Source organism: Papaver somniferum, chromosome 7 (genome assembly GCF_003573695.1).
Source record: "Papaver somniferum cultivar HN1 chromosome 7, ASM357369v1, whole genome shotgun sequence".
Taxonomy (NCBI): Eukaryota; Viridiplantae; Streptophyta; class Magnoliopsida; order Ranunculales; family Papaveraceae; genus Papaver; species Papaver somniferum.
In genome coordinates this window covers 16,261,566-16,285,284 of record NC_039364.1, presented here as the reverse complement: position 1 = coordinate 16,285,284, position 23,719 = coordinate 16,261,566, and the positions used below count along the sequence as shown (strand labels likewise).

Sequence of the window (23,719 nt, the reverse complement as noted above, 5' to 3'; positions counted from 1 at the left end):
CATACTTACTCTTGCACCAGCACTTGAGAAGAGTTTTTAGCTCTTGAAGCTTTTTTGAGAAGACAAAACTAGCAGAGCCAGAAAAATTCATATTCTGCCACCAATCTTTCAAGTGCACCAAAAAATCTTCATCTTTCAACAAGAAGTTCTCAAAGCGATAAGGATAAGGACCAAACTGGATGCCACCACCTCTTAAGCTAATCTGGTGATGGTCCGATAAATTTCTACGAAGTAAGTGCTGAGTTGCTTTAGGAAATTGATCTTCCCAATCGCCGGAGAAGATGAAACGATCAATTCTTGTTAAAGTTGCCTCACCTCGCATGCTAGACCATGTGAAACAACCTCCTAACAGCGGCAAGTCGAATAAACAGTGTCTTCGCATAAACGAATCAAACAACTTAATGTGCTTGGTAGATCTTTTGTTCCTATTCTTCTCGGCTACAAAAAGGATACAATTGAAATCACCACCCAAACACCACGGAACATCCGACCATTTCCTTCTAACTTCATCCAGTTCCTCCCAAAAATCTTTACTATGCTGTAATATTTCATCAGCTGGCCCGTACACATTAGTTAGTATACACTCGAAACCACTCCGTAGAAACACACACTTAATTGTCACCGAGTACTTCAGAATCAGTATATCGTCGATTCTTATCTTGGAATCATCCCACACTGTTAACATTCCACCTGCCACACCCCTTGATGGTTGAGCAGCCCATTGATGATTATTGTTTCCCCACATTAACCGTACCATTTGATTAGTTACCACTTCTGTTTTAGTTTCTTAGACAAACAAAACAGTCGCTTGTTCTTCCTTCACCAATTTCTGAATCTCCCCTAGTAGGATTCAACCATGGTCAGTTTATCATTTTGGAACTTTGAAGAGACTATGTTAGGTCAAGGGTTCAGCCTTCAAAAAAGTCATTTTTCTTTTATGGACCAGTGGTATGACGAAGTTGGCCACTTGGTATTGTTAATTAGTGTGGGAGTCGACGATACCCTGTAGCAAGATAACAGTCAGCTCGTAGAGATCAACCACAACCACAACGACAACATATTGTATCTGGTTATACTCCTCCATGATTATGGTTGACTGCTGATGGAATTGAAACATATTGTGGAGAGAGTGTTCATTCGTATGGACCAACAACTCCTTGATCTAGTAGTCTAGATTGGCATAGGTGAATGTCTGACTTTGCGTTACTGAAATCTCATGGGTTCGATTAACTATTTTATTATTCTCGTGATTGATACTTACTAAAATAAATACTTATAGGTTGCTTCATGAGCTTGCCACTCTTAGTTAGCTTCTCGAGATTGTTTCCTAAATGCGCTGCTTAATGTTTTGTAGATGTGAAACGTTTAATTGGTAGGAAAATCACTGATAGCAGTTGCATTGCAAGCTGCTATTTTGAGTGGTGCAGTTGCAGGACTTGGTGTTAGTGGATGTGACACCTCTCTCTCTTGGTGTTCGGAAAAGTGGAGGTGTTATGGATTTGTTGCTCCCAAGAAACACAACCATTCCCACCAGTATGGAAAAGGTTTACACTACCAAGTTTGATAATCAATCAAGTGTGTTGATTCAGGTGTATGAGGGTGAGAGAACTAAAAGCGTCAACAATAACTTGTTGGGTGAGTTTGTGTTAGATGATATTCCACCAGCACCTCGTGGTGTTCCTCATTTGACAGTAAGCTTTGATATGGACGCAGACGGTATATTGAATGTGTCAGCCAAGGACAAGGAATCAGGGAACACAAATATGATCGAAATTGCAAGTAACAAGGGGAGGTTGTCAGCGGATGAGATTCAGAGATTGATCCAAGAGGCAGAGACTTTCAAATTAGAAGATGAAAAACACGTCAAGAAGGTGAAGGCTATGAATTCCTTTGAAGATTACGCACACAACAATCAACATGAAGGAGATGAATCAGATGATAGGAAAATGTGGATGGAAGCTGACGCCGAATGATAAGAAAAAGATGGAGGATGCGGTCGAAATTGCCATTAAATGGTCGGACCGCAATAAAACTGCAGACTTAGAAGATATCAATGAAAAGTACTTTGCTTTCAATTCTATGTTAAGAAACTGGAAACTGACAAGTATATACGACCAAAAATTTTCCAACTAAAATAACAGAAACCTTACAAGAAAGAATAATAAACGTAGATCTTGGTACTTGCATACAAAAGTATGATATAGTAGTCTGCAATCAAATCCTCTATATAATGACACAGTTTTTTCGAAGGTTCTCATTCACCGGAGCTTGTGGTTGATTCTCTATTCTGGTTGATTCTCACTTCTGGGTGATTTTGACCCCACCAATATAATTATTTTAAGTAATAAAATCATATTTTGATCAATTAATATAAGAAGAATAATATTCGGTAAACAAAATATATTTTTCTACCAAAAACAAAATTACTATAATTGCCAAAAATATATCCAAAAATATGGAGTATATTTAATTCTAAATAGAAATCTAAAATGTTGACGAATAAATAAAAATAAATCACATCACGATGTTAATAGTTCATCATAATTTCGTCACAAAAACAAATCAATCATAAAATAATTAAAATATTAAACAAATCCAAAATGGTCCAATGTCCAATTACACCTCTGATAATCAAACTAATCGTATTTACAATCGAGATTATCAATAATTGCATAATTATAATTTTAATTAAATCGATTATTAAAATAGAGTTGTGGATATTTACCGGTAAATCGAAGCATCTTCCTCTTCGGTGAAGAAAATGATTGTTAGCCCTGTCCAATGGTAGAGATACGAAATCATTAGAAATCGTAAAGATATGAAAACAGGATATCAGTTTAAAATTTCTAGAGCGAGCGAATGCGAGTGAATAAAAAAAATTAGTAGAAATTAAAGCCGGATAAAGTCTATATATTCTGGATATTCTTGATATCGATTAATGTTATTTCCAAAATGATAACATCTTTTTGTTACGAATTACAAAATGTTCTTACAAAATCTATGTATTTTTATATATTTTTAGATATCAATTAATATTATTTCCAAAAATAACATTTTTTATTTATGAGTTGGTTTCTTTCGATATAAATTTAGCATTCCAGCAAAAGCGAAACCCCGCTTTTTTTTATTATTTCTTTTCTATTTATGATTTTGTTATCTCTTTCGGGTTCTTTCGTCTGATTTTTCATCTGATTTATTTTCATCGTTTGCAGGGAGGTACTTGGATCATGCATCAGTTATAGCCGGGCATATGTAAAGAAATATCAAGGTGTAAGTTCATTCAACAAATAATATTGCAGTGAGAATAGTAAAGCAGACGATCATTATTTTTGGTTTTCATATTATTATTATATTCTCTTTTGATTTTGTTACCGGTGTCCGACAGCTTTGGTTAGAAAACAAAGTAACCAATATCAACTCAATTTTGGGTTTCAGTATTTTATTTTCATTTTTGTAGTCGGATCAAAATTGTAATTTGCAGACAGATACACAAGAGGCTTGAAAGTTTGAATCTCTCATCAGAGTAGACAATTAGAAGAAAAAAATGAATAACTTGAATGGTGTATTGGTGTTCAAGGCATGAAGTTCTGATGTCGGAAGGAAGCTGGCGAAACATCAGTTGAGAACTAATAATACTCCATCTAAGTGTTGTTTAACTCTTTTTTACTTCATCTTTATATAGTATTGTTGCTCTAATTTTACCCGTTGATAATTGGTTAGCGATACAATAACGTTTGCAACCATATTTGTCTCTTTACTACAATAGTATTTGCAATCAGATTTAGTTCATTGGGTTTTTCTCCTACTATGGCAATGTATTTATGTTCTTCAAGAATAAGTTTGTCTTATTATCTCATCCGGCTGTTGCTCTTATATGAATTGGCTTAGCCTAATAATGTCATGCTCTGGTTATTTTATGAAGTGGCTTAACCTAAGATTGTGCAAGTTGTGGTGTTGTGGATTCTACATAGCGGGTCATTGTTGTTTATATTGCGCATGGATGAAACAAACATGTTTGTCATACAAAATATTTAGTATTGAAGAATTTTTTGATAATTAATAGGAAAAAAAATTGTTTTAAAATAGATCTTTTCTGGGCATTTTAGTTTCACATTGTTATTGTTCTCTGGGGTTCTTGGTATATATTCTTAATCGGGTTTCCTTATCCTGGCTACTACTGCTAACCCGTTCTCTTGAATTTCTTGGTTATTTAGCTTAGCAAAGTCGTCAGGCAAGACAAATTTGTGGCTATCAACTATGTAAATCTGAGGATTTGTGGGAGAAAGTTGTTTTTTTTTTCGCTTCAAAATTTTGTCCAAATTCTTTTGGCAGTCCGGTTAGTGTTCACTGCATATTAACGGTCTGGCTACTCCTAACCTGCTCCAATAACATCGCTAAGTAGTATAAATTGTCTTTAAGTGGAATGAAATGTTCCACTTGCAAAAGTTTTTTTCTCTTTTTTGGTTACTTTCTTTGACTTGCTCTTTTGTGCCCTCTCTTGAGTAAATTCTCTTGCATTGTGTGATTGTTTTCTTTGGCAAGTTTCATGCATCTAAAAACTGCCACAATGTAATAGACCAGCAACACAGTATACTTCCATAACAATAACATTTTATAAGCCTTTTCACATTGATTGCTTATGGAAATCTTTACAAGTGCATTAAAATTGTTGGCGGCACGCCACTGATACTCTATTATTTCTAAGAGACAACTTAGGAAGAAGAAAGTCTGGCTGGTGCGTATCAAATATGTGTCAAAGAGATGTGCATGCGAAAAAATACGTGTACTAAGATTTATCAAATATGTGTACTTAGGTTTATATACCATTGGCCTACTGCTAATAGAGTCTTGATGTCCCAGGGTTTGTAGTTAACACTTGAGGGAAAACAATCATATCCCAAGTTGTCCATACAATTGTAAGATATATTTAAATTCGAGATACTTAAAAATTTAAAAGAAACCTCTAACTGGCATCAAAACATGCGGCTCTTAAGTCCCTGTAGCCAAAATTTAAAATATCCCTCGCAATGTCTCTGATTTTGGAGCTAAATTTGCTGAAAATATGGTATTGAAGCAGTGGTGTTAGTATACGGACTCAATGGAGCGCAGTGCAGGCTGTGAAAATTGATACATGGATAGAGAGGTATATATCCAGGTTGGACCGAGCGAGGACACAATTTATCAACTTATTTCTATTTTACTTGAAAAGCTACTTTCAAAGTCAATATGTCACATTTGTAACAGTTTTCTCATTTTTAAAGATCAGTCAATATGCCACATCTGTAACAGTTTCCTCATTTTTAAAGATCAGTAGTTGTATAGTATGCAGCTTTTCAAGTAAAAAATAGATTCTTAGCTTAACAGCCCAAGAAACAGTCCCGTGCTTAGCACGGGTGGAAAACTAGTCTTGATAACAATGTAATTATTTGATAGTTTAGCATCAACGCATAAGCCTAATTGGTGATATCCCAATAATTACAAGCAAAAACGGTCAAATTGATCGTATAGCATTGTAATCTCAGGATGGTGAACTGATTCCCTCGGCCTCTTACTGCCTAGGCCAACATTATGTGCCGCCCTCTTCTCCATATAAGTACCTGAGTTGAGTGAAACAAGGTTCTCCACATAAATATCTAAGTTCCACCATCCTATACTGCAACCTTTTGTTATTGTGTCGTTCTTCGTATTCCATAAAACAAAACCGCGAGAATTACGAATCAGAACCGTATCATTTCCAAGAAACCATACCAATTTTGTACCAAATTGTTTGCTAAGTATTCCATGGGAAGTATTAATACATTTTGTCCAAGATTTATTTTCTCCATTATCAAGTATCCCCCACACATCAGTGCGGATCCCAGGGATATTGAAAAATAAGTAAAGGTGGTTTCCCAAAACTAACACATCTTTACTGGTCGCTGGACCGATCAGATTAGTTTCTTCGGGACACGACATATATACGAGTTTTTCATTTCTAATATCGAAATATATCATCTTCCTCCTTAAAGGCCTTGACAAAATATGCTCTCACATTGAACGGTGATGAAACCATCGCATCCCATTGGCTGAGAAAGGCCTTTTCTAAAGTAGAAGTTATGGTGATGACACTTGGTATAACTCTATTGGTTGGAAGAATTAAAATTGGGTTACACTTTATTTACATCAAGTAACTAACCGTTCGTTAGTAACACCGTCAACAAAAATGTAGGTGGACGACACTTTCATCCGAGTTTCAACCTAAATAATTCCGTTACACCATGTTTACACGAAATACTTAACATCACGTTAGTAACACCGTCTCATGTGAATAACACTTCCGTCAAACCGCTAAGACAAAAAAAAAATCCCATACGAAATTTTGCTATGACGGAATCTTTTTCCAATTTTTTTTTTAAAAAGTTTAAGACTCAAAGCTATATCAGGAAACCAAAAACTCTTATTGGGAAAGCGTAGAAAGCCTACAGAAAACAGAATTTTGAATTTCATCTAAACCTAATAATATTACTTCTAAATCTTTCTTATCATTCCTAATCTTTTTTAGGGAAATCTACTTGATCGTTCGTTAAAGTATTCACCTTTATAGCCATTACAACAAAAGCCGAGATTTTGATTTTGTTTTTTATTAAATTGATCTGGAGTTGTTCATATAGTTCTGAAGATCCAAACTTATTAACGTATTAGGTCATTAAAGCGAATCGAGCTGCCTCCTTCTCTCTACACCATGATCTGATTAACTGTTTTTATATAAGTGATTCTACTAATTTAGGTCTCCATTGTTGTCCGGTACATGCATATTCAAAGTGTTCTCAGCCTTCCTTGCCTCACAAGAGGTGATATTACGTATGAACAATATTGGGTTGCCCTTCTTCCAATAAGGTAAAATCTAAGACGATATTACAGACTAAATCAATATGTGAACCTATAAAAACAGTTCGTAAATAAATTATCCTCTTGGAATTCGGGAACTTTTATATCTATAAGTTCGCGAATGGTCCAAATTAGTTCGCATGAGCCTCTTAACATCAACAATTTCGCGTATTGACCAAATCGATTCATGTACTTGAGGATTCAAAAGTTTTCGAGAACATTTCAAAATAAACCAGTTCGCAAACTGATCAAATCAGTTCGTTTATGTGATTTAATAAGATATTTATTCATCAAATATATTAAGTGTAAACTCGAAGTTCGTATACTGACCAAAAAAGTTCGTGAACATGAAAATGAACTTCTAACGCAATCATGATGTATGGAATAATAAAAATTTACCAACCTTTTATGTGACAAGTTATTTAAAAGTTCCATTACTTGAAATTTTATCTGAGATGTATGAAATATTAGCTTGAACTCGAAAATTACTTTGTAATTTTGATCATAATACCAAAGTCATACGGATATAATGGTAGAAAATATAAGTAAATATATATATAGTTAGTCTTCATGTATCTTTGTTAATGAAGTACTCGTAGATCTCTCTGTTGTTCTTCAGTCTTCAATCTTTAAGGTGATTGGTGAATTTTGATACACGATCATGCTCTATTACTAGTCTAGGACTGACTTTAGTAGATTATAAATCAAGATATAGTTTTCATCGTATAAATTTGACACTAGTACAATTATGGATTTTTGCACGACTTACCTATAGTCACGACTAAATCTATAAACGAGACTAAATGTATGCCTGTCGTGCATAACTGATATTTTGTGATTATTTTTCATCCTTTTGGACATGGGATTGAGTTTACCCTTACTTAATGTATATTTTAACTAATTAGTTCCCATCTTTTACACTACACCATCTACTCATTTACTCACTTCATTCCATATTTCTAGCCAAAACAATTTTGCAAATTACACGATTACATGAACCCCCACTGCAAAGAAATTTCTATAGAATCTCAACATATATTATATATGCTTAGATAATTAGGTTGTTTTTTTTTTCTTGCTCTGGTTTCTTCACTAAGATAAAATTGTGCCTCTGAGTTATTGATTATGTTCTTGATCGATGTTGGTGATAAAGATGCTAAACAATGTTATTATGTATTTTAATTTTAATTTTATTTTTGTGAAATCTCCCTCGATGTCAATAACATTTTTGATAATAAAAATCTCCCATCTAACTCATGACTTTCTTTTGGATCTGGTTTATTCCTCACAGTTCCTTGGAATTACCTTTTTAGGGTTTGTGTTTTCGTTTCTAAGTCTTTAATGATTGTGTATTTCTTTGATGATTGTTAGGTTTTTGAGAAAACATTGATCTTCCTTGAATCCACCAGATATGCTTGATAAAAATATACATAGATTCGAGTATCTTATATTTTTCAGGGTGATTTTTCAGGAATCAATTGGAGCATGAGGGATTACATAAGATTCATTTCCGATTTTGATTTGGTGGACTTGCCCCTTAGTGGTGCTAAGTACACTTGGTATAATTTTCATGACAATCCATATTGTAGTAGAATTGATAGATTCCTTATCAATCCATTATGGGAAGCTATGTTCCCAGATACTATACAAAGTGCTAAGCCTATACCTGTGTCAGATCATACGCCTTTACTGCTGTCAACAACTATGATGAACGTAGGTGCAAGGCCTTTCAAACTGGAGATTATATGGTTGGAAAGTGGTGACCTTAAAGAAAATATGCAAATTTGGTGGAGAGATCTTAATTTTAGTGGGAATCCTGGCTATGTGTTCTGCAAGAAATTGATGGCAATGAAAGAATATCTTAAAGTATGGAATAAAGAGTGCTTTAGCAAGGTAAACAAGAAGATGGATGCGCTGCTCTCCCAGATACAAGAGGTAGACTTTGTTGACGAGGAAGGAACAACCACTCTTGAAGAGCTAATTAATAGGGTTAATATCAAAAAAGAATATATCAAATAGGAAAACATGGAGCACAAAAGGATTAAAAACAAGACTAAAGGGCAGTGGATCGAAGATAGTGATAGGAACACTGGGTTTTTCATAGAATTGTAAATGGAAGGAGAAGAGCTAATAATATTTCTTGTTTGAGGATCGCTGGAGATTTAACAGAAGATCGGAGTATTATCGGAGATAAACTACATGAGTTCTATACAGATCAAGAGGTGAGAAGGCCATTTATGGAGGATATACAGTTTGAAAAAATAAATGATGTAAAGAGGAAAGAAATGGAACTACAAATCACAGAAGATGAAGTTGTTCTAGCTATTAAAAAGATGGAAACTAATAGAGCGTCGGGGTCTGACGGTTTCCTTATCGAGTTCTACACACACTTCTGGCATATTATTACAGAAGACTTCATGAGCATGGTTCGGTTCTTCGATGTTAATGGCTACCTGGATTGGAGAACTAATAATACTTTTATTACTCTTATCCCCAAAAGAGATAATGTAGAGTTGGTGAGGGACTATAGGCCGACCAGTCTGATTAACACTTGCTACAAGATTATCTCCCATGTTCTCTCTTCTAGGCTTAAAAAGGTACTTCCACATCTTATATCGAATAGACAAACAACATTTGTGCAAAACAGGAAAATCAGAGATAGCGTTTTATTGGCGAATAAATGTATTGATTCTAAGTTGAAGGATGGATCAGATGGATGGTTGTTCAAATTGGACGTTGAGAAGGCATATGACAAAGTTAATTGGGGATTCTTGGACATAATCATGATCAAAATGGGTATGGGTCAGAAATGGAGACGGTGGATAAAGACATTGATATCAACAACCCACTTCTCCATTCTCCTCAATCGGACACCTGGAAATCAGTTCAAGAGCTCGAGGGGATTGTGACAGGGAGACCCTCTATCTCTCTTTCTATTCACCATGGTTATGGAGGGACTTTGCAAGATGGTTCAAAAACTGGAGGTTAATGGGTTATATAGAGGTTTCACAATTAAGGCGAATGGAACACAATTGTCACATCTTTTATTTGCATATGATACAATCTTCTTCTCTAGTGATGATGTGGAACAAATTCTGAATATTTGAGCTCTCCTAATTTGCTTCCAAATAAGTTCAGGACTTAGCATCAATCCTATAAAGAGCTCAACAATTAAGTTCGGGGATACAAATTCTGATGATGTTGTTGAGAATAGTCTTGGTTGCAGTTTTGAGGAGCTACCTATTAGATACCTAGGGATACCGGCAGGAGCCCAGTATAGAAACAAGAATATTTGGGATTCAGTCATAGAGAAGACGGAGAAGTTACTACAAGGGTGGCAGGGGATTTTTTTATCCTATGGTGGCAAATTAGTATTGATCAAAAGTGTTTTGAGCACACTTGTTATTTTTCAATTTATTCAATGACGCCATCAGTCGAGAAGAAATTAAACAAGATTATGCGTAACTTCCTTTGGGGAAGTGACACAACCAGAAAGAAATATATACTAGTCTCATGGGATACGATGTGTTTGGCCAAAGAATATGGAGGACTAGGCATTCGACAGCTGCGGATAATGAATGATGCTTTACAGTGCAAATGGTGCTGGAGATTCACAGCTGAAATTGATTCTCTGTGGATAGTCATAATTACTGAAAAGTATGGGCTCACGAAAAATAAATGGGATACAAAGAATATTAGATCCTCATATGGCAGTTCAGTATGGAAGGTTGTTAACAAGAGGCTGCAAAAGTTCAAGGAGGACATTAGATTTCGCATTGGCAAGGGAGATATGACACTTTTCTGGACAGATCACTAGATCGACGACAACACACTTGACAAAGAGTTCCCTAACCTGTTCAGAGTGTCAAGGAAAAAAGATCACAACATCGAAAAGTTCTACTCAATTATTGATGGAATAATTAATTGGAACTTAGATTTCAGAAGAATACTCACTGATAGGGAAATTGAGGAAGCAGTAAGGCTAACAACACTCTTGGAATCAGTCAATATCAATGACAATGAGGATACAAGGGTATGGAAACATTCGAACGATGGGTTCTTCACGGAACAATCCTGCTACAAAGCTTTGTCTACAAAACCAAATGTTGTATTTCCTCATAAGACAGTATGGAATAGTAAGGTACCATCTAAAGTGACTTTTTTCACTTGGTTGGTACACCAAAATTCTATACTTACCCAGGATGTACTGAAAAAAAGAGGTCGTTGCTTGGTACAGATGCAACATGTGCAAGATGGAGGAAGAATCAATTAATCATCTATTCTTACATTGTTCCGAAGCAACAAAGGTGCGGAGTCATTTTTATAAAGCTTTTGGAGTTGATTGGGTTCAAGGAAACGATGTTAGGATGCTTTTTGCTGAAACAAATACTAGGATGTTCTCAAGCAAAGGAAACTTTATTTGGAACTTGCTTCCATTTGCCATCTGCTGGAGAATCTGGAAAGAGATGAACGAAAGAACCTTCAATGGAAAGGAAACACCCATTCACAACCTCATATTGGATATCAAAGATGACATCTTATATTGGTCTCAACCTTGGAAATGCTGGATAGAGTGCGTTTTGAAGACCTAGTATTCAGGTGGGAGCAATTGGCGAGAGATTGAAGATTTTCATTTGTACTGGAATGCACTGTGACTTGCTTACAGTCACAATGGATGTTTTTTATTTCTTGCGTATTTTTTATTCTTTTATCAATATATATATTTTTGCTGATAAATTTTTTTTATCATGTCACGTTGTACTGCAAGTATGTACTATTATTAGGAAATAATATATGAGAGTCTATATTTAGGTGATATGCACTTTAAGTTGTGAGAGTTATGTTAGGAATTGAATGTCTTGAGAATCAAGTCTTGTGTCGTGAGAACCAAGTCTTGTGATTGTATAAATATCTTGAAGAATTAATGAGAAAGACACCAAAATTATTATCAATGTAATCGATTTGTGCTTCCGCGTTTATACTCTCCTCTCTCTTGCTCGATCCTTAACGTGGTATCAGAGCTAGGCCCGTACGCGGGGTGTAGGACGAATTAGTGGCCACCGTGACCGAATGACTGGTCACATGTGCACCCGTGACAGAATGACTGGTCACTCGTATGACCTGTACGTGGGGTGGACCGTGACAGAATGTCACCTGCACACCCAAGACCCACACGTGCATAGGTCCACGTGTTAGGCCGAATGACTGGCCTTACACGTGAGGGAAGGTGTGAAAGGACAATTGTCCCACATCACTAGTTTCCGCATAATGAACTTAAAATAGTACTTCCTTCGTTCCAATTTAGATGATGTTTTTGGAGCTTTCACGCAGATTAAGAAATGGAGAGATATGAAGATTTTCCATCTATACCCTTAAGAAAAGTCTTCAAACATTAATTGCTATTAGTGCATCAAAAAAAAACTTTTAGTTCCAAGAAAAATGTTAGGGTGTTATTGGTAGTTTTGTGGAAAAAAATGAAAACTCTCAAGTATTGTGGAAGAAAAAAATAATCCTAAAACATCATCTAAAATGGAACGGAGGGAGTAATATGGAAGGCCACTCCATTTATTGCCAATTGATTTTGAATTGGATACCCGCGGACTTAAACAGAAGCCCATCAAAACAAGGGATATGTTTATAATTCCCACTTTAACTAACATTAACATATAAATAATGGATGTGTATTATTACGAAGAAGAAGATTCCTTATCTCATGCGAGTTCTGTTGACTTTATTTACTCAGAAGAAGAAGACGACTATTATTGCTCCGGAGACGACATAGATGAAGATGACAGAGATGATGGAGAAGTAGATATGACCAATCCAACAGCAACAGAAAAGAACGAGGAATTCATATCAATATCTGTAAGTAAAAAATACCCATCTGAATTTTTTTCTGTTGTAGTAACAAAGAATCTAGGTGCTCATATATGAAATCTTTGCAGCCCCAAACTTTCTCTATCTTTCCAGTTTATTTATAGATATGATGTAATGACATATATGTTTGCAGGATGTCGCTCTGAAGTACTCTATGAACCTTATCCCTGAGGACTCTTCGAAACCTATCTTTGGCTGGCAGTCGGAAGATTTTGCTTATACATGTAGAGCGGAAGATACAGGCAAGCCTGCTTTGCAGGATGGCACTCTGAAGCTGTCTTTTCCTCACTTGGAGCAGGAAGATGAGGCCCCTCCCCCGAGAGGGGAAATTCTAGACTGGCTACCATTTCAAGATTGGGTTGGTTCCTGGAAAGTGAAAAGTTATAGAAATGGTTTTGCTTGGATTCATATGTATGCTTATCATAGTAAGGATAAAAGCTTTGGAGGATATGGAGTTATTTTACGCGATTTGGACGCAAAGCCAGTCACTGCTTCAGCCATGTTCTCAGCAGAAGGAAAATCCTTTTTCACTCAAGTGCTGTTGGGTATAAAGTGTTGGGTATAAAGGCCGGTGTCGACCTTGCTCACAAGCATGCACTTTCTAAACTTAAAGTCAAATGCAATTCGTTTATAGTTCCAGATCTCGTTGATCATCTATTGAACTGCCGTAATGTTAAATGTAGAACCACCGCAGATGATTCATGTATTTGCAAGTGGTGTTTGATGTATTTTTTTGGTATCAAGGGTACTGATCCGAGCTTGGTGCCTCATGTGCGGGAACTTAAAGCTAAATGCCAACGTCTAGAACACATGTTAGGATGTTCAAAGGGTGACATTAATCAAGCTGCATATTATCTCGCAAAAATTGGGAAAAAAGAATGCACTTGCACTTGAGAACAAGGAAGAAAAAAGGATTGCCCTGGCGATGAGATTCAACCAGATGATTTTCCACAAGAGCTAAGAGAGATTCTTTGGGAAGATGCGTTTAATAGGAAGTACAGCAAAGGTATATTGCATGCGGGGATGGTAACATGAAATGTTTTATTGTTGTATGTATATCTTTATCATGGGTTTTGTTAACCCAGTAGAAATGTTGGAATTCTATTCAATATTCATTCGTCAACGTTCCACTTTCAGACGCAAATGTTAGTTAGCAGATGGATCTCTTAAGCTTCCAATACAAACTTGTATATTAATCTGACTAATTTTAACTTATCCTCATTTTCTTCAGAAATCAATCTAAGACCTTTCTGATATTTATATAAAAACAATGAGCATGCACAAATACAATACATGCACTTCTAAGTTTCCCCATCCATTTTTGTGCAAATCCATGATAACATATCCAATGACTTTTAAGGTGAGTATTTGAGAAAAACATATTGTGAGCACCAGTTTTACACATTGAAAATAGATTAATTGACAGTACGTAGGTGATGAAATTTAATTTCAATTTCGTATAATGTAATTCTCATTATATGCACTATACTTCCAAAAATTTTAAGAACATTATACAATGTGATTTCATCTTCCACCGGGTTGTATTCCAATAGTAACAAATTTAATTCGAACCCGATAAACAAAGAGATTATGTAACAAAAAATGAAATTCGAATCCGGTGAACAATGAGATTATATATCACAGAATAATTGATATTTTGGTATTTTCGAAACTAACTAGAAACGACATTGATTTTTTTCTAATAAAGTCTTTAAAGCTTGTGGAATAGCAGGTGTATTTTCAATGGTTAAGATTATAAATATATGAAAGCAATGCTCAACTTTTGATTTTGCAAAATCAATAGAGAAACATGTTTTGAATAAACATAATAAATCATGGACAAAGTACTCACAATAAATAAACTTCATGGACAAAGTACTTGCTAATGAAAATTGGTAAATATAATAGATGTCAGTGTGCTTTCTGCTCAGCTTTGGAAAAACTGAGTTGCATCATAATTACCCAGCAGTAGGCCCCGAGCAAACTGACACCGCACTATTCACAAACCAAAGTATGGAATGATAGTGAATCTTTTTCTTTGATCGATAATAATGATAGTGAATTTGAAGACCAAATATCATCATTGAGATCCAAAACCTTAGACGTTTCATTCTTTGGATCATATAAAACCAAAGCCTCTGTAGTAGCCGAACTCTTTGTTGCGGGAACAAAGCTTTAATAGAATCTCTCCCGTTTTTAAACACTCGATCTCGATCCTTGTCAACCAGTCAAGCAGTTTCTCTTCAAGTGATGTTGGTCGAGAAATTCTGTAAATTTAGTCCATGACTCGGTGTTTTCATAGTCCTTCATCAACCATACTTGAAAACCTAAGATAGGATCACAACAAAGCAAGCAAAGACCCCCATCCAACACATCAATACATTTATAACCGAAAGGAATGTAATTCAAATAAAATGGTAGTGGGATTATTCTGATACTTTCGTCTGTCATATGGAAAGCGATCAAGGCTTTCCAAGATGCCTGCCAATGAAGAGCTCCATTACAAAACACCCCATACTTTTGTGATCATAAAGATGTTGTAAAAAGGAAACGACGGATATTTTTACTCCATGAATTCAATCTAAGTGAATAGATCTTAGCTTCTAATTGCTTCGATTCTGAATAAGTTGTAACACATACAAACTTGTAATCATCACTCAGTCATAACCAAACCCGTATCGTACGGTTGGTACCAGTTTTTTTAAAGCTGTTATCTAGAGAATCTAAAGAATTATCACCTGGAAGTTCCCGTAGATTTATTCCTCTGCAGAACCCCGTAGATGGGCTCCATAAACAAAAATCATCATATGAAGTTATGCGTATGCAGAAAAAGCCATTACAAGAACCCACAAACCTAACCTTCACAATATTTGGGAGAACGACTGGGCGATGAATCTTCTCAATGCCGGCATCAAGTACTAATGATGAGGACGATGATAACGGTTCATTATCTATAGAATATATATCTAAAGAATATATATCGTTGCCACTTATAAGCATGGTACTGATGTTGTTTTTTAAATATTTTAACATGCGAATAAGTTTAGGGTTATAAAATAAGGCGTTCCAAGGTTTTGATACACACTTGAATTTTGATAGAGATCGAGGAGGTAACCTCGAATGGTATCGACGATAATTTCTTCTGGCAGATGCGGCAGTAGTGTCTCCTTATTCATGGTTTTGTTCTCAACCATCTTCTCCCTTAATGGAAACTGCAAGATGAAACTTAGCTTATATAAAGACTACTCTTCATTAATGTTTAGAAAATCTCTCAAAACTAAACACAAGCTCTAATCTTGCTCATATGATCAACCACAACTTTGGTGATCATATATATATAGAATTATGAATTCCTTTTCCTAGTCCTATTACCTTATTACATGTCTTTTCTTTTCTTAGAACTATGAATTCCCTTAGAATTACATCAATTTCCTAATCTTGTCCTAACCAGCTTGTTAGTGACTTCTATGTTGAAGTTAATCCAACATCCCTCTTATTCGTCTTTTTCATGGTTTAGTACTTAGCAGCCAATGCTCCGTGATCAGTCAGAGTATGTGCCCTAGTAATCTTTACAATAGCACTAAAAAGATTGCCCATGCAGACAAAGCTACTTAAGTAAAGAACCAAATTAAGAAAGTTCTCAGAAATTTATAGTATTTATGGAAAGAGGTGCCCAAATTTCTTTAAATTCCTAGTCCATCTGTACCTCAAATTTAGTCTTTGCACATCCTTATAAATAGAATACCTAATCAAATACTTTGAAGAGTGCGGCAACAGTTTTTTTCTTGTAGAAGAGTCTTTTTGAGTTTTTGTCTGTCTGCGATTAGCAAGATGAAGGTTGTTGCTGCATACTTGCTAGCAGTGTTGGGAGGTAACAAAGAACCAACTGCTGAAGATATTAAGGACATCTTAGGTTCTGTTGGTGCTGCTGATGATGCCGATGAAAAGATTCAACTTCTTTTCTCAAGTTCAAGGTAAAGATTTGACTGAGCTTATTGCACGTGGAAGGGAGAAATTCGCTTCAGTTTGTGGTGGTGGTGCTTCTATGGCAGTTGGTGCCTCAGTTGGCGGTACGTCTGACAATGGAGGTGCAGCCGAGCAGAAGAAAGAAGAGAAGGTGGAAGAGAAAGTGGAGGAAGAGCTTGATGAAGAGATGGGTTTCAGTCTCTTTGATGATGACGAAGGATATTAATTAATGCGTTGGACCGTTGGTTACTTAGTTATTATAGTATTTCATATTGTCGAAGTTTTTGTTTCATAGGAATCGAATCTGTGATCTCGTTTGGTTATGTTTTATTAAGTTTTAAGTTATTGCATCATAAATATTAAGCCATTCAATTAAAATTCTATCTTTGTTATCAGATTATATATTGTTAAGCCTTCTATTACCTTAATTTTTCTGGTTTATAAATCGTTGTACACCCACCGGTAAAAAACCCTATATTCTTACTTTCTTTTATAGCTTGAGATAAGACTCCCACATCTTCAGATAACAAGGGCAAGATATGGCCATGGGTGCAAAGATCAGTATTTAATTCTGACCTTCTTTTCGGCAGAGTTTCTGTTTTATTTTGTCTTTTGTATAACCTTGGTTTGTAAAGAACAACAGTTCACCGTTATACTTGCACTTGTTATACATACTGGGGTCGAGCACTCTAATACTGTTTCTTCACCTATTTGCACGACTCTTGAATTGATCCACACAAGATGCAAATAAGAGGAATTTATGTGTACAAAGTGATTGTTGTAATGCTCACGACTCTTGCATCGATCCAAAAATAATTAAAGAACCATGGTGATTGCGGGTTGCATTCTGCGGTAAACTATAGCCTAGTAGAGATTGGTCTTTCGGGGTCATATGGGACGTCCCACCTCTGTGAGAGGCGGGACTGACCGTAAGATTTTTTCTTTTTGGAAAAAGCAAAACTCATTCAATAAAAAAGTGCTGAGAAAGCACTTGAGAGATACAACAAAAATCTACAGCACATACACAGCTGAAATCAAATAATGGAAGTAGAGCAAGTAATTGAAGTACAACAATGGATTACCGAGTCCTTTCCCCTATTACAAGTTGATTACCCATGGTGTTCTTAAAAATCCCCCAGTCGTGGATGAAGTCTGTAAACTTAAAACGTTTAAAAGGTTCATGAACACTAGCCCAAGAAAACACTTGAGTAATAACTCGTTCTATCGTTTTTTCTTTGTTTCGGAAGACTCCTTCATTCCTTTCCTCCCTAATTTGCTGCCATAAAGCAAAAGGCAAACAAAATTTGAGGAACTCGATAGAGTCATATTTTAGTTTCCTCTGCCATGAGACAAGAAGGTCCATACAAGAATCCGGTGGCTGCCATCTTGACTCCAGTAAGTTTAGGAAATGCTCCCACAGCTTCTTTGCAAAGTCACAATGAATAAAGATATGCGATATTGTTTCGGGTTCTTGATGACACAAAGAACAATTGATATTAGTAATTGGCATATCTCTTCGACGCAGACGATCAACGGTTGGTAATCCACTCATTGCCGCAGCCCGAACTAGGAATGAAACTTTTGGTGGGACGGCTGAATTCCAAACATACTTTGATGGCATTTTTCTTTGTCATTCTTGAGCTTGCCCTTGTTGTTGTAGCTGTCCATCGATCATTTCGTAACATGAAGATACTGAGAAGTCTCCATTGGTTCCTCCAATCCATGACCTTGTATCCTCTAATATTCCTAAATTTCCCGGATTCCCAATTTTTCTATGAAGGCAGCAACATCACTTATTTCTTCTTCTCTAAAACTCGACTTCAAACCCAAATCCCATGATGGGGGTTGCGACCCATTGTTAACCACCATTCGTCGTATCACTTTTCCGTTTTTGCTCGATTTTCTCCACATTTTAGGAAAAAGTTCCTTCAAGGGTTGTGCTGTTTTCCAACAATCCTCCCAAAAACGGACCTTTGTACCTCTTGAAACTACTTGTTTGGTCCCCTTTTTTCAGAATTTTGAATGCTTGAGTATGTTCTTCCATAGCCCACAGCCCTGATTCTGATTTGTTTGTGGCGCACTCCACGCCTCCTCGTCCCCTTCAAATTTTCCGTGAATGATTGTACGCCATAGACTAGCCTTTTCTTTTCCGTATCTCCATAGCCACTTAATTAAGAGAGCTTGATTCATGGAGATTACAGATTTTATGCCTAAACCACCCTCTTTTTTTTGACTTGCGCATCTTCAACCATGAAACCCAATGTAATTTCTTACCATTTTCCGAGTCTCCCCATAGAAATGCACGCATGATTTTCTCCAATGTGTTTGCTACTGAACTTGGGATTGTGAATAAAGAGAGATAGTATATGGGCATTGAACTTAAGACACTCTTAATAAGGCTCAACCTCCCTCCTTTCGACAAATATTGGCGTTTCCATGGCACTAGCCGTTTCTTTAGCCTGTCAATAACCGGGTCCCAAATGCTTATCATTCTTGAAGAACTGCCTATAGGCAGCCCAAGATATGTAATAGGAAAGCTTCCAATATCACACCCCAGAACTCTTGCACATTCTTCAGAGTTGTTAACACCCTCTCCTATCCCAATAACTGAAGACTTCTCTAAATTAACATTCAAACCCGTAATTTGTTGGAGCTCCAGAAGAATTTGTTTTATATTGGATTTGTTGCTAAAATATCGGTATTAAACCCGAAACTCCCGGCGGATGGCCAGTGAAACCACAAAGTGTGCTGGATTAGCATCAAGAAACAAAATTGTATCGTCTGCAAATTGCAAATGTGTTATTTGCGTTCCATTTTCTTTTACACTAAATCCGTTTATCAACCCATTGTTTTCTGCCTTCTTCATATGAACTGAAAACACTTCTGCAACCATTAAGAATAAGAATGGCGAGAGGGGATCTCCTTGCCGGAGACCTCTTGACCCCTTAAAGAAACCAGACGCTGCTCCGTTAACTAGAACCGAAAACCGCGTATCTTCATAACAGCTTTTCATCCATCTTATCCACTTCGTGCCAAACCCCATTTTGCGACCAACAATCTCTAATATTTTCCAATTGACATGGTCGTAAGCTTTCTCCATGTCGATTTTACAAATAATCCCTGGTTTCTTATTTTTTATTCGCGAGTCTATACATTCGGATGCAATCAAGATACCATCCAGAATTTGACGTTCACGAAGAAATGCCCCTTGCTTTTGAGATATCACCTTGGGAAGGACAGTCTTCAGCCTATTTGCAAGAACCTTAGCAATAATCTTATACACACCCCCAACAAGACTTATAGGCCTGAAATCTTTTAACATCGCTGCTTCTGTTTTCTTGGGCAGTAAAGAGATGAAAGTGCATTTCATTCGCCAATCTAGTCTGCCTCTGTTGTTGAACTCATTTATCACTTTTAGAAAATCTCTTATGATACTCCAGCACGTTCTAAATATTCATTTGTGTATCCATCCGGTCCTGGTGATTTTTCAAGACTTGTAATGTTCATTGCCTCCATAACTTCCTCCTCCTGTATATTCCTCTCTAACCAAAGGTTATCCTTGTTTCTAATCTTCATAAAATCTAGTTCTTCCCCTCTAGGTCTGTCTACCTGTTCTTCCGTGTATAACTGCTCATAGAAATCCACCAATTCTTTTTTAATTTGTACCTGGTCTGTAACACACGACAAGAAAATCTAGCTATTGCTACACATATATTGCCACACCTTCAATATAGGTGTTGCAAAAGCAAATTTCTAGTCACAGTACTTTTCAGCTATAGCTAAAAGCTATAATTTACTGCTGCAAAATGAAATTTTTGCCACACAACTGTAACAAAGAGTGTGGCAAAAAATTATAATCACTTGTTGCAGCAATAAAGATTGGGTGCAGCAAAAGACTTCTTGCTACATAGGTTATCGCGACACTAGTAAGGCTTATGCCATAACCATTGGGTGCTGCAATATATTAAGTTTCTTGTAGTGACATCTTCTGCCAGAACTTGAAGCTTAAATATGGTTTTTTCCTTTCCTTACCATTCACTATTTTATGAAACATTTTTGTATTTCTGTCTCCATCTTTAACCCAGTTATTCTTTGCCCGTTGCTTCAATTTTCTTTCCTTCACCGTGGAAAGTTTGGAGTATTCACTCCTTAACTTCAATCTCTCTGAAAATTCTGTCTCACTAATGTTATCTTCTTTTTTTATCTATCATCTCAATTGCCAAGCTGAGCCTTTGCATTTGCTCATCCAACTGACCATACTTACTCTTGCACCAGCACTTGAGAAGAGTTTTTAGCTCTTGAAGCTTTTTTGAGAAGACAAAACTAGCAGAGCCAGAAAAATTCATATTCTGCCACCAATCTTTCAAGTGCACCAAAAAATCTTCATCTTTCAACAAGAAGTTCTCAAAGCGATAAGGATAAGGACCAAACTGGATGCCACCACCTCTTAAGCTAATCTGGTGATGGTCCGATAAATTTCTACGAAGTAAGTGCTGAGTTGCTTTAGGAAATTGATCTTCCCAATCGCCGGAGAAGATGAAACGATCAATTCTTGTTAAAGTTGCCTCACCTCGCATGCTAGACCATGTGAAACAACCTCCTAACAGCGGCAAGTCGAATAAACAGTGTCTTCGCATAAACGAATCAAACAACTTAATGTGCTTGGTAGATCTTTTGTTCCTATTCTTCTCGGCTACAAAAAGGATACAATTGAAATCACCACCCAAACACCACGGAACATCCGACCATTTCCTTCTAACTTCATCCAGTTCCTCCCAAAAATCTTTACTATGCTGTAATATTTCATCAGCTGGCCCGTACACATTAGTTAGTATACACTCGAAACCACTCCGTAGAAACACACACTTAATTGTCACCGAGTACTTCAGAATCAGTATATCGTCGATTCTTATCTTGGAATCATCCCACACTGTTAACATTCCACCTGCCACACCCCTTGATGGTTGAGCAGCCCATTGATGATTATTGTTTCCCCACATTAACCGTACCATTTGATTAGTTACCACTTCTGTTTTAGTTTCTTAGACAAACAAAACAGTCGCTTGTTCTTCCTTCACCAATTTCTGAATCTCCCCTAGTAGGATTCAACCATGGTCAGTTTATCATTTTGGAACTTTGAAGAGACTATGTTAGGTCAAGGGTTCAGCCTTCAAAAAAGTCATTTTTTTTATGGACCAGTGGTATGACGAAGTTGGCCACTTGGTATTGTTAATTAGTGTGGGAGTCGACGATACCCTGTAGCAAGATAACAGTCAGCTCGTAGAGATCAACCACAACCACAACGACAACATATTGTATCTGGTTATACTCCTCCATGATTATGGTTGACTGCTGATGGAATTGAAACATATTGTGGAGAGAGTGTTCATTCGTATGGACCAACAACTCCTTGATCTAATAGTCTAGATTGGCATAGGTGAATGTCTGACTTTGCGTTACTGAAATCTCATGGGTTCGATTAACTATTTTATTATTCTCGTGATTGATACTTACTAAAATAAATACTTATAGGTTGCTTCATGAGCTTGCCACTCTTAGTTAGCTTCTCGAGATTGTTTCCTAAATGCGCTGCTTAATGTTTTGTAGATGTGAAACGTTTAATTGGTAGGAAAATCACTGATAGCAGTTGCATTGCAAGCTGCTATTTTGAGTGGTGCAGTTGCAGGACTTGGTGTTAGTGGATGTGACACCTCTCTCTCTTGGTGTTCGGAAAAGTGGAGGTGTTATGGATTTGTTGCTCCCAAGAAACACAACCATTCCCACCAGTATGGAAAAGGTTTACACTACCAAGTTTGATAATCAATCAAGTGTGTTGATTCAGGTGTATGAGGGTGAGAGAACTAAAAGCGTCAACAATAACTTGTTGGGTGAGTTTGTGTTAGATGATATTCCACCAGCACCTCGTGGTGTTCCTCATTTGACAGTAAGCTTTGATATGGACGCAGACGGTATATTGAATGTGTCAGCCAAGGACAAGGAATCAGGGAACACAAATATGATCGAAATTGCAAGTAACAAGGGGAGGTTGTCAGCGGATGAGATTCAGAGATTGATCCAAGAGGCAGAGACTTTCAAATTAGAAGATGAAAAACACGTCAAGAAGGTGAAGGCTATGAATTCCTTTGAAGATTACGCACACAACAATCAACATGAAGGAGATGAATCAGATGATAGGAAAATGTGGATGGAAGCTGACGCCGAATGATAAGAAAAAGATGGAGGATGCGGTCGAAATTGCCATTAAATGGTCGGACCGCAATAAAACTGCAGACTTAGAAGATATCAATGAAAAGTACTTTGCTTTCAATTCTATGTTAAGAAACTGGAAACTGACAAGTATATACGACCAAAAATTTTCCAACTAAAATAACAGAAACCTTACAAGAAAGAATAATAAACGTAGATCTTGGTACTTGCATACAAAAGTATGATATAGTAGTCTGCAATCAAATCCTCTATATAATGACACAGTTTTTTCGAAGGTTCTCATTCACCGGAGCTTGTGGTTGATTCTCTATTCTGGTTGATTCTCACTTCTGGGTGATTTTGACCCCACCAATATAATTTTAAGTAATAAAATCATATTTTGATCAATTAATATAAGAAGAATAATATTCGGTAAACAAAATATATTTTTCTACCAAAAAAAAAATTACTATAATTGCCAAAAATATATCCAAAAATATGGAGTATATTTAATTCTAAATAGAAATCTAAAATGTTGACGAATAAATAAAAATAAATCACATCACGATGTTAATAGTTCATCATAATTTCGTCACAAAAACAAATCAATCATAAAATAATTAAAATATTAAACAAATCCAAAATGGTCCAATGTCCAATTACACCTCTGATAATCAAACTAATCGTATTTACAATCGAGATTATCAATAATTGCATAATTATAATTTTAATTAAATCGATTATTAAAATAGAGTTGTGGATATTTACCGGTAAATCGAAGCATCTTCCTCTTCGGTGAAGA

General features: G+C 36.3%; 2 protein-coding genes and 1 pseudogene across 2 annotated transcripts; all 3 read left to right on the top strand.

The window, feature by feature from the left end:
- The first annotated feature begins 856 nt into the window (after positions 1–856).
- On the top strand, positions 857–1,973 carry LOC113294220 (probable mediator of RNA polymerase II transcription subunit 37e). The gene is made up of 2 exons (XM_026542624.1): positions 857–970; positions 1,428–1,973. Exons 1-2 carry the CDS (start codon positions 857–859, stop codon positions 1,971–1,973), a joined length of 660 nt encoding a protein of 219 aa, XP_026398409.1.
- A 14,602-nt stretch (positions 1,974–16,575) lies between these two features.
- On the top strand, positions 16,576–16,936 carry LOC113294219 (annotated as a pseudogene).
- A 4,885-nt stretch (positions 16,937–21,821) lies between these two features.
- Positions 21,822–22,936, top strand: LOC113294217 (probable mediator of RNA polymerase II transcription subunit 37e). The gene is made up of 2 exons (XM_026542623.1): positions 21,822–21,911; positions 22,391–22,936. Exons 1-2 carry the CDS (start codon positions 21,822–21,824, stop codon positions 22,934–22,936), a joined length of 636 nt encoding a protein of 211 aa, XP_026398408.1.
- The last annotated feature ends 783 nt before the right edge of the window (positions 22,937–23,719 follow it).

Excerpts from the sequence above, each read along its gene's own strand:
- LOC113294217 (XM_026542623.1), top strand. The coding sequence starts at position 21,822 with ATGGTCAGTTTATCATTTTGGAACTTTGAAGAGACTATGTTAGGTCAA. Across the intron at positions 21,912-22,390 it reads ATTTTTTTTATGGACCAGTG|TTGCAGGACTTGGTGTTAGT; the intron begins GTATGACGAAGT and ends TGAGTGGTGCAG.
- LOC113294220 (XM_026542624.1), top strand. The coding sequence starts at position 857 with ATGGTCAGTTTATCATTTTGGAACTTTGAAGAGACTATGTTAGGTCAA. Across the intron at positions 971-1,427 it reads ATGACGAAGTTGGCCACTTG|TTGCAGGACTTGGTGTTAGT; the intron begins GTATTGTTAATT and ends TGAGTGGTGCAG.